At 41.9% G+C, this 12,193-nt stretch overlaps 1 protein-coding gene across 1 annotated transcript in view; it reads left to right on the plus strand.

Annotated features, from left to right (window-relative positions):
* LOC119431117 (complement C3) overlaps window positions 1–8,163 on the plus strand; it is an 87,090-nt gene extending 78,927 nt beyond the window's left edge. Inside the window, exons 38-42 of the mRNA XM_049657862.1 lie at window positions 1,895–1,942; window positions 1,980–2,009; window positions 3,737–3,820; window positions 6,071–6,215; window positions 7,951–8,163. Coding sequence (XP_049513819.1) covers window positions 1,895–1,942; window positions 1,980–2,009; window positions 3,737–3,820; window positions 6,071–6,215; window positions 7,951–8,092 — 449 coding nt within the window. The 3' untranslated portion in view covers window positions 8,093–8,163. The remainder of the gene's footprint in view (window positions 1–1,894; window positions 1,943–1,979; window positions 2,010–3,736; window positions 3,821–6,070; window positions 6,216–7,950) is intronic.
* Window positions 8,164–12,193: the final 4,030 nt, after the last annotated feature.

Genomic DNA, 12,193 nt, shown 5'->3' on the forward strand with positions numbered 1-12,193 from the left:
GTTTCGAGTATTCTGTGAATGATGACTATATACAAGCTGTACCTCTATTAATGGATCCTGGTCTACAGTAAAAGAAAACGTGCCTGCTGAAAGCCCTCCAGAAAATGTCAACTTTCTTGTTTTTTTTATAGTTCGAAGCTTAATAACATACAAAGGCAACTTTTTAAATAATACAATTAGTCGTGCCTAATCTCCGCAATTGTTTTTGACCATTTTTACGGGGTGTGGGTCTTGCACGAGGCAGCTTTGTGGCTACTCACTGAAGCCTCGAACTGCGTTGGCGGCCGACTAAGAACACATGTACAGTTGCGAATCGATTTTTTCGAACACATAATAGTGCCATCTTCTAGCGGTCTATCGTAATTGACACGTAATATTTTGCACGCTGTTTGCTATATGTCCGCGCAGTATGAATTGCGGCTTTTTACGTGGTTCAATATTTTGGTGCAGTTAATCTTTTAGGAAAACATGATTATTCTCAGGATTTTATATTCGACACATTTGAAGCGCGCGGATGTTTTCATTAGACAACTACTGAAGCAATTTCAATGCAGTTTAACTCATTACAAAAATCGAATAACCTTTTAAAAGGTATTTTTATTCAGACCCCTATTTATTTGCCATAATTGAAAAAAAAACAGAGCAATTGTGTGGTAATCAGGTTTACAGCTCAGTCACTCCGGAATCAAACTAATATTGCAGTTTCGTAAACTGCGTCTGCTGGACGGTGTCATGCTGACGAAGCGCATGTAAGGGTAGAATAATGCATACTTTCGTAAATTATACAGCCATAACGTTTGCTTATTTGAAATAAGAGCCTAAATAAACTGTAATTTATTACCGTGATTTTACCTGCTTCGAACAAATTGCCCGTTATTGTCTAAAGAACCTCGATAACCATATTCTAATGCAAACTTGCTAACTAAACGCTTCATTTTTACAGTTTGCCGATTCTCGCACCTACTACAATTGTCGCCTGTCGTGTTTTTCTTTCTGTTTTTACCACGCGTATAGACGACCTTGATAACGGTCCATGGGCGCCGCCATCTTTGGCATACATGAACAATTTTTCAGTTTTGTGCGCAGTGGCGTTGAAGTAACAAGTTCGAAAAACACCGAACGATGTCGAGAAACAACTACCGTATCTATGTGAGCTCATTTTCATACAGACAAGTGATCCCTTGCGCCATGTTACCATTAGAAACTATTACAAACCATTACCGTTAGATAGTGGCGCTCACAAAGTTCTAAAAACATTGTATATGTCCCTTCTGCTTGGACCCCCGCGGTTTTCCGTGTTGAATGAATAAAATTAAGTATTACTCGTCATGAAGGTAATATATCGCGAAGTGTCTTCGCGCTCTTTTACCCGGCGTGTATATATATATATATAATATATATATATATATATATAAAAGAGCGAGATCTGGTGATAGCATGCAGGTATAGAGTGCATACGCTTGTTAAATCTATTTAGGTGTTACGTAGGGTCTGAGCGGCACTTGCGTATCGTGGGGCTCGACTGCAGTATGATGCTTCCTTAACTCCGTAATACCCAACTTATCTCATGTACGCTCCAAATTCTTACATAAGCATAGCAAATTTCACTCATAAACCATAGTGCCGTTTTTCGTACGCTGAAATGAGTTCGAAACTATGAATTGTTCAACGAACCAACCACTGAACATTCTTTACTGTACAAATTAAGCTTTAACTCGAATAACACTTAATCATTCTTATTTGCACAAATGTGCTCCCCGTGGCCAGAGAAAGAGATGCAAGAAGTTCAACAATCATTGATGTGGAACTGTGTTCGGACATTGAATGTGCTTCGTATTACAAATTTCTTAGATATCGATCTGACCTCGAGTCTTGCGTTTCCTTTCCCGCACAGCGGAGTGCCCCGTGAACGAAACTTTCATTGACGTCATCAAAACAACTGGCAGGGAATGCCAGGAAGTCGAACAGGATGACCCTCAGAAAGATCGCCTGTGACGACCATGACTTCGGTTGGTATACGTACGTACTTGTGCGGTCGGTAATACCTTTTGCAGAAGAAGATAAAAAAAAATCAGCCAGCAGTTAAAAAAATTCATCGATGATTACGATACTCCCTAATGCGAAATTTGAGCGCAGATCTATACGTGTTTTCATTTGGCGATATATTGGCTGGCGTGGACAATTGGTCTCGCGCGGCACGTTGCAGACGGAGCGAAGTGTGGCGCGACTGCCTCGGTAATCTGCAGATCGTGAGAGCCAGCGCGTAGGCGACGCGTGGGCACGATTGACAGAAGCCGCCGCTGACGGATTCTCCCAGACGACGCGCGCTACTGTGGCGCCATCTCGTAGCCATCGTCACTGCACTCCGCGCTTCTTCTCACGCTTTCGCTATGCCATCCAGGATTTCCTGGAATTTATTGATTATTGATCGATTATCGATTAGTTATTGACTGGCTATCGATTGGCTATCGATGACTGACTAAGCCTAAGTAGTCCCAACCGTGCTTAGTTAGACTTAGCCAGGCTCAGCTTCGCTAGTTCACAGTGGTGTGTGCCATTGCGCTTGGACCCTTTCTGCACTGCCGGCAGGATCGGCCCACATTTTCTGTACACGACACACCGGCTAACGGTCGGCTTAAACAGCTCCGCTGTTAACAGCTTTTCATAAAAAAGCAATATGCGTTCTGACATAAAATGAGAGATTTCGAGATTCTATAGTGAACATAAAAATTACCGACAATCCACTACTGTGAAGGTGGTTGGTCACCGAAGCTGTATAAAAAGGCATATTGCGTCTAATGTAAGACAACTTGTCAAACACCGATCCCATGATGTGCACCCATTAAGCAAATTGCTCTTCAAAGTGATATATAACACAAACACACGTTTCAATGCAGTTTGCGAGATCTTTATTTTATTTTAATTATTAATTGGAAATTGCTGCTTTAACTCCTTTGTGGTCGCTATGATACGCTGATGTTTTCCGTTCTTATTTGCGAAATGTTTTTCGCCAAAGTTAAATCGATGCATGCAGTTGGTTGACTCGGATCGTTGAAGTAACCGAGACCAAACTTTTCCACGAAGAGGGTGAACCACTGCTTAGTTTCCGGATTTGAGATGCCTAGTCTCCGACAACGACCACCGGCCAGGGAATGGCGGCAACGTACGTTGATCAACGCGGATGTGCGCGCGTCTCGTCATCAATCATGTGGTTTGACAGCTTTTCTAATTTGTGCGTTACATATTCAAACGAAGGCTGTTCTGTATGTTCGTTTGAAATTGCTGTATGTTCGCTTGACATGGCCAGGAGACATTGCTCCTGGCCCTGCACTGCCACCGGGATCGGCCCACCTGGGTTTTCTGTCGACGTGACGGACGCGAAAAGCCCGAGATTCTAGCCATCGACAGCTTCGCGCTAAAAATGATGTCCAGATTTTTATGGAGGTTCTTTCGCTCATTATGAAGCGGCCATGAACAATGTACGCTTTCAAGCCCGCTCCAGAAACATTGACGTTGCGGTCAGCCCCACTATTATGTCTGAAAGAATAATAAATAAGACCGATTATGAAAGGTGTACAGCTGAAGTGGATACACCATCTGTTTCCTTTCATGACAATATGCGACTACAGCAAAGGTTCGTGAACTCTATTCTACAGTTATTCAAGAAAGAGGAGACCATATGTTCACGATAAGTGCCTAACACTGTATGTCCTGCTTTCGCTTTCACTTCACGCAGTGTGGAAGGGAAAAGTTTCTGCAAACTACGTCCTCGCAGGTTACAGGCACTTGGCGTTCGACATCGACAAAGTTATAAAAGAAGGTAAGTGCACTGCGTACGCCAGAAGGATTTGGCTCGAGGAGGCATTGATAGAAATACGATGGAGATACATATTACGTTCGACTGGAGAAGCTGTTGAGGGCACTTCCCCATGGACGTTGAAGCGGTGTTGGCAAGGTCTTGAGCGCACAAAATAAATGAGAAGATCAATATCTGGTTCCTCAAGTACGTATTTAGCCAATATGAATGTTCTGGCGTGTTTTTAATAGCCCATTCACTTATTTATTTACTTGTTCACTGGGTTTTAAGGGGGGCTTAAGAGAAACAGTAAATCAGTTTAAGCTGATGGGTATGGTTTATATAATCTGTGTTCAGTAATCTTGTGATAACAGTTTATTAGAAGATAAAACGATTATCTAAGTTGAATTTTTTGTTTATTATCACGCCAAAACCCCAGTGCCGACATGTCAGTGTGACTTGGCAAAGATGTCAAAACTTGTTTTTTCATGTAATGGGGCACTTTGTGTAATCAGTAAAGGTTCCTTAACCTTGCTAAATTCAGTCTTAGATTCTTTTCTGAATAAAATGTAGCCTATCTTTAGTGATAAATATAGAGGTCCGACCGAATGCCGTCAGAAGCCATGACGTCACGGCGAGCTGTAGTGCCGGAACTTCAAGGTGGTAGCGCCACCTGTATTTAGTCTTCACGTCTTTTTCCCACTTGCCAAGCTCCCTCTATCGGTAAGAGCGGCCCTTTTTGGTATGATAGTAGAATAACTTATTCATTATCATAATCATCATTATCAGTCTATATTTATGTCCACTGCAGGACGAAGGCCTCTCCCTGTGATCTCCAATTACCCCTGTCTTGCGCTAGCTAATTCCAGCTTGCGCCTGCGAATTTCCTAACTTCATCACCCCACCTAGTTTTCTGCTGGTCTCGACTGCGCTTCCGTTCTCTTGGTATTCATACTAATACTAATAATTTAGGATTACTAATAATTTAGTATTAATAATTTAGTATTAAAAATAGTTTAGTATACTAATAATTTATTAGTACAGCTCAAAACTTTTTCTCTTTGGTTCCCTTTGACGTCTCGACGTAACAACAATTGTACGGAGACCACGTGGTAGAGGGTTCTGGACTAAATTTTACCACCTGGTGTTCTTTAATGTACGCCTAAATCTAAGCATCTGAGCGTGTTTGCACTTCGCGCCATCGAAATGGCAGCTGTTGTGGCCGGGAACCAAAGTACATACGTCGTGTTCAACAACAGAACGCCACAGCCAATGTTCCATCGCAGCGGTTAGAGTAACTATTGAACACAATATTTTCGTATAGAAGAAGACGCATGCAGGAATGGTAGACGCTATCAGATGTTACAATAGCTGTAGGGGCGGACACATCAGAGGACTCGACTCGTGCGTAGCAGCGACAACATCATGGCATTAGGAGTTTCTTTCGTTAGGACAATAAGAGAATCTTTAACGTGCCTGCGTTCAAATAAGTCAGCAGTGGCGTTTTATGTCTGTGTCTGTATAGGTCTTGTCTGTCTGCTTGGGCGCCAAAAATAATTGTTCATACCACAGGATATTTAAATATTTAAACTTAGTCCTTAGATAGACTACTCGAAGGGGCTGTCATTACTTGTACGAGAAATCAAAAATGCGTAATGGATGAATTAACGAAATTCAAGTAATTAAGATTTAAGCAATTCTTGTGCGGCAAATTTTCGACTTTCAGCAATTGTAGCCTGTGAGTTGTTAAGGCGTACCCACTTGGAAGGAAATGTTTCGAAGAATTCATTTCCAAACTGTGACATCAAATACATTGGGGGACCAGTAAGGTTTCTGCTTTAATGCATCAAATGGCGCTTTGTTAAAGTAAAGTGAGTAGAACAACAGTTAATTTTCGCGGCAAGTTTGGGGGCGCACATCTTAAAAACAGGTGCCAACATCAGAATTTGTTTTTGTGATTATGCGTATAGCAAGCTCTACAATTCGAAAATGACACTACGTGCCTAAAAGTGATTAGCGGGGAACTTAACTAGCGAAAATTTGTCCGTAGATTAGTATGCATTTCAATTTGTATGCAAGGAATCTCCGCCTGTTCGTGAGATCCAGCTCAAAGGCACTAATTACGTTATGTACCACACGTAGTACTTTATTTACGGGTTTAAAAATATCTAGTTTAAATTTGGCCGTTGTTTTCCTCTGCATTTCGGTTTTTGTTTGAAACACAAGTCGTGCTGTTACATCTAGAATAACGTGTTTCTTAATTTTAAATTTTAGGTGAAGAAAACACCGAGACTCTTGAAGGCCACACGCGACTTTTCCTCGGCCGCCAGTTGTGCAACACGTCAAACCTCGACGTCGGACGTGAGTACATCATATTCGGCAAGGACAGCGACGAAGACATCACGGATGGGGGTTTAAGGTAGGTGTACTGCGCCCTTACTGTGCGTTTCTTGTCACCCGAGCAAATTGCCCTTCTTTTTATAGAACCTAATGCCTTCTAGCCTGCTATCGATTTGGCGACGCACCGAATCTGAGCTTCCGTGTGTGAACGGTACGCTTAAGCGAGAGAAAACGTGATTATGACGTCATGTGTAGTCATCTTACAGAAACACGTCTGCGTGTCACTATCGCTGCTTCTGAAAAGAATGCTCTGCGCGCGGAGTTTCTACCGAGGGTCCGCGCTCCGTGAAACTTTCGCCGCTCCATTAATTCTGATGCAAAAGTTCCAGTCGTCATACCTGCAATAATGAGTGTTTTAGAGGCAGCCTCTAGCATGCTAGCAGGTAAACCTGCCAAGTCAAAGTTCGTACGAAGCGAATCATGGGCAGATATAAATTCATTCTTTTGTGCCAGGCGTCCATTAACTTTTTTTCGTGATGAACCCACATATTTGACCCATAGGTGGCAAATTGCGTGGAACTAATTTTGAATTCATAACGTCACAAAAGCAATAAGTGCAATTCAAATATTCTTATTCAGGCACATGTTTATCAAGCGCTAAACGCAAGTATACAATCTACATAGGGATATATGACGTCCCTTGAAGTCTTTTAGCGTTTGTCATGATCTAGTTTTGATCATTTCTCGCGTGCGTCACAGATGATGTAATGAGCCCGATTACAAATTAGAAGATTCCCCGGCAAGATTCGAAGTTGTCCTCTGTTGGCCAGGCCGCACCTTCATTCGCAGCGGACCACTGATAGATCATTTGACATGTCTTATCTTCATCCGCGCCAGGCCCCTACACATCCGTTTGTATCACCGCTTACTTAACTACCGTACTTTATCAATTACCCCGTTTACTGTCGGCTCCATGCAATTCTGAAATATGTATCGACCAATCTTACCGCATGACTGAATTTTTGGTATTAAACCTGCACTTTGATCAAGGCTCCCAAGGCCTCGTGATTTAGAAACACTACCATCGGATACGAATGAACGTGGCTTGCACAGCGGACCAGGCCTCCCCTACCACTTTGGCCAATTATAAGCCCCTGTTTGTGACAACTGTGGCACTGTGGAATCAAGGAATCGATCGAACACATTGTACTACACTGTGGAGCGTACAATGTTGGCAACAACCTGTCGAGACCCTCTGACATTTAGGCGCATATTAGGTGCGTGACACTATCAGTGCTACGCGAAGGACTCGATTCTTTGTTTGATTGCCTCGAATCACACGACTGTTTCTAGACTGTCGCTTGTTCGGACACTAATGCACATCAACAAAAAAATTGGAAGTGAAACCAAGATGACCCATATATTCGAACAACTCGAACCCAAACGTGAAATTAAGATATTAAGTTGCGTTGCTGTGTTATCCTTTCTTTTCCACTTTTTTTGCCCTCAATTGTCTGTCGCCTTGCTGTCCTCTCTCCTCCACCATGGCAGACCTGCATCTAATCAAATACGTCTACATCGGCAAACCATCCTGCTTTTAAATAAGCAGTTGTCTGTCTCTATTTTGCTGAAGTTTCTGGCACTCGGATGACACATGGCGAAACTTGTGCACTTTCGCTCCAAGCTTCTTTTTTGCCTGGTCATGGCGGGAACCAAGCCAACTTCTAAGTACTGCCGAATCTCTCTCTCTCTCCGAAACACGATGACGCTAACTAATCTTTGTTGTCTTTTTTGTTTTCGTTGTTGCTTTTCAGCGTCAGGTACCCGCTGAATCACAGAGTTCGAATCTACCATACTGCAAGTGCTTCCAAACTGCGAGGAAAAAAGACAACCGTTCAAACGGTCGTAGACTGGCTCTCGAATAAGTTTACCAATGAAGGTGGCTGTAATGAATAAACTTTTCAGAACAGCCAATTGTCCTTAGTGCTCAAGTTTGTTTTTACGAGCCGGTGAATGAACGTCGTTTTATGTTTAGCCCCCCTGATTATGTTTATATACCTACAGTAGTGGTACATATTCGCTCGCTATGTTCAGTAATGAATGGTGTCAAGAAGCGAAAGTAAGCGTTGTCTAAAAAGAAAAAAAAGAATTATTGGTAGAAAACACATGGTAAATAACAAAGTGAACTGAGGATTAAGCGAAGGAACCGCTTCTACCAACACTTCTCAAGGGCAGAGGACACAACGCTATGCCAGTGTCAAAAAAAGGTGGATGATGCCTGAAGAAAAAAAAATCGTAGGATACAAAAAATTGACGAACTTCTGAAAACCGTAGTTCTAGGATATATTTTATTCCTTGAAGACCAGAAACTTCGGTAGCAGAAGAAGACATTATCGATTCAGCGTCCCCAGTAAAATAGCACAGCTCAGGTAAAGGCGTTGCACCAGCCCCATATGAAGAATATAGAATTTCAAAGCATGCATACTGCATTGTGTTTTGGCCTTCAGAGCGATGACCGCGTACATCTGACCTTTCAAGCGTTTGAGTGGCTACAATCCTGGATGCAACACGATGTAAACACCTTATACCATTTGTAACCTATTATATAAACACCTTACACCATCTAAATGTATTTACGTTTTTGCTCCCAAGCGTAAGCGTTGTCCATATAAAAACCGTAAACAATGCCTCGTTGGAAACCATTCTGTACAGTGTGGCTTACCGATAAAATTTAGGAGCTGCAGATGGAAGCCGCATGAATCCTACAGGACATGGGGCTTTGAGAAGCAGGCTTCTGGCTCATACATGAAAACTAAAATACAGTATGCAAAACATGGCTTCCATATAAAAAGTTCCAAAGTGCCACGATTACAGAAAACAGCATTTTATTAGAAGCGAAACGGACGTAAATTTAGGACAGAATTGGTGCAGCCACTGCGAGGATACCCTTACAGCGTCCATTACGTGCTGCAAAAAATGTCCTTTTTTATAAGTGTCTGTTAACCTGCGAAATGTCTGAGAAGCGTCTATGAACACTGGAAGACGATTTTGCCTCATTCACAAGTCAGACTGCGAGGAGTGTGGTATGCATAATCTATTTGCCATTTAGTTTATTAAATGAATTGTATTGGGTTTGAGCGCTCCCTGCTTGGCTGCTAACTGCTATTAGGAGAAATGTTTCTCTTCACAAATTATTACCCTTATTCATTTAACAATCTTAAGTTGTGACGAAGCGGGTCAGATATTGTGCTCACTGGGCTTGATGCAGAAGTTTCCTATCCACAATCAACACATCAATCAATCAATCAATCAATCAATCAATCAATCAAAGTCAGGGTAGTGATTCGGGAGGGCTGCTTGTTCATGCTGAACTTCTTTCAGTGCTGGCAGAAACGAACAAAACCCCAGTGCCAGGTCGCAGCTGGCACTGGCGAAATTCACGGTTATGAAAGAATGATGCACCCAAATTGGTGTATCACTTGTCTGTGGAGTTTCTACTGCTCGTCAGGAGGTCGCCAATTCGTTTGCTGACTTCGGCGGCCCCACTCACATGGGGAGAGGGAGAGCGTGCAAAAAACAGTGGAAAAACATGTACTCGCCTCACAGCTTTGATATATTTACTCTGCTTTGTTACTGATCTTCATACGCTAACACTTTAATCTATAACTGCTTTTTTACCAACATTGAGGTTTTGTAGGATGCATTGCATGCGTGACTGCATCCTGTTTATCACGTTGATCACCTATTTTATATTACATGTGTTTACTAGTTTTTTCTTGAATTGGTTTGTTTATTTTGAGATTTTTCTAGGTTATCGTAAATTGTGCCCATATCTTGAATCTGTGACGGTGTGACTAATTTAGTTGTTTAGGTAAGCAAAAACTTTTGCAATAACACTCTTTTGGTTATATAATATACATGTACTTGATTTTTGCTCGCAAGTACTACCAGTTGTACTTGCACAATTCCTGTAATAATCTCATGAGGAAATGACAGCGAGTCAAATAAATAAATAAATAAATAAATAAATAATAAATAAATAAATAAATAAATAAATAAATAAATAAATAAATAAATAAATAAATAAATAAATAAATAAATAAATAAATAAATAAATAAATAAATAAATAAATGTTTAGATATTCGCAGTCATATTAGCAGTAGCTGGAAGCACCGAGAGCGCCAGACCATATAAACAGGAGTGTGTAAGTGAATGAGGTATTTCATTAAGACAAATCCCTCGGTGGCCAGGTACCCATACTAAACAAACAAAACGAAGCTAATGTATAAAATAGGTTGAAAGGGGCCTAAATTACACACTAGTTAAATGAGCCGCATTCAGGAAAAGGATCTGCGACAATAACTAATCTTCCAGTATTTAGAGACATATTTCGCAAAACAAAAACTATTGTGAAACGTTCTTCCTGAAGAATGGGTGTATAATATGGAAGAGGAAGTGAAAGAATACCTGTGAATAATAGTGTGAATAGATTCCAATGCCAACCTTTTGCTTCACAAGAAGCGACACCAGTCACTATGACGTTCATTTAGGAAATGAGGCAAATAGTCTTCCAAAAAAGTGTTGAAATTCAAATTTCGAAAGTTTGACATAAGGAATTCATCCATTCTAAAGAACCAGAACCGCTTGTTCCTGAGTGTTCCATTCACCTACAAGGTGGGGGAAAAAGTAAATTTTTAAAACGCTAGTGCTTGATCAAATCAGAGTGATGATGCTGGGTTAGCCGTGATACTAATCGACCGACCTACGGGCCAGGGTGCAAAAAGATTATTTTTATTTGGTACGAAAACGAAGCTAAAGCCCGCGAAACTTTCTGCTCAAGTTGCATAATTAAAGCGTCGCTAACACTGGCTTTGTTCAGACCGGCATGAGCGAGTTCAGAACCGGCATGTTTTCTTGTAGTCCATCGGCTTTCTCAGTGAACAGGTGATCTGGGAAAAAGAAAGATACAGATTACACCGCTGCATTTATAAGCTTTGGTTGGTCTTCCACAATATGTAAAAGTGTACTTACGTGTGACGTATAATATACTGTCCCTCCAGAGTAACAGGGAAAGGTGAACAGATAACTTCAAAACCTGGTGGGTTGTGCGATAAGAATACCCAATTTGGCGTCAAAAATGTTTCAATAAAGAGCGGCACACATACAGGGAGACATACCCAGTGGCACATATGAGACTGCAACGGCTCATTGACACGTAGACTGCTCTGTCTTAGAGATTGGCCAATGTTTTTAGACTGTGCTATCATTGGGATCGGCTCATGAAAATATTCAGATAGTCGACTGATTGTCTGCAGATAGTAATTCCTGAAAACTGGATTGATCTCGCCTTGTTCGCTGGGCGCTACGTCTGCAGGAATTTCACTTTGCCATCCGATAAAACAACGGCCGTCATCATCCTGACCCTGACTGTCTTTTTCTACAACAACATATTTGACAACAATTTCAAGGCCTCCATCGACATTCTTTTTCCAGAACTGGCCACTTTCCGATAAGAGCAGTGCAATGACCGCAGCCTGGATGCCATATTCGCCCCCGCTGCTCAGCAGACAGGTAGCAATTTCTTTGTTGCTTCATTCCAAAATGCGCATTCCTTACGCGTGCCACCTGGATCCAGCGCAGATGACCCGCGAGAATCCGAGGAGAGAGTCGGATTACGGAGCTGGAATGACCGTGCAACGAAGCATCATGGCATCACGAACGCCAGCATACCTATAGTGTAGTCACCAGCCCATGTTAGCAGACAACTTGGTCCACTGGGTCGGCATGAGTTCTTGTCGTGGTACTGTCATGCCGTGCATGCATGTCATGAATTTATCTCATTCTTGTAATGCATGTCATGACATTCATGGAATCGTGTCATGGCTTGACATAACGACCGTGGCATTCATGCCGGCCATACAGTGACGCACATGGCATGACATGCTATTAATGCCACACTTGAAAACACGGGGAATGCGAGAGATGGAAATTCAAGACGATGAGCAACACGAGATCAAGGTGAGAGCAGGAGCCGACGTTTCGGCAAGTGGACTTGT

The sequence above is a fragment of the Dermacentor silvarum genome, chromosome 10, assembly GCF_013339745.2.
Source record: "Dermacentor silvarum isolate Dsil-2018 chromosome 10, BIME_Dsil_1.4, whole genome shotgun sequence".
Taxonomy (NCBI): Eukaryota; Metazoa; Arthropoda; class Arachnida; order Ixodida; family Ixodidae; genus Dermacentor; species Dermacentor silvarum.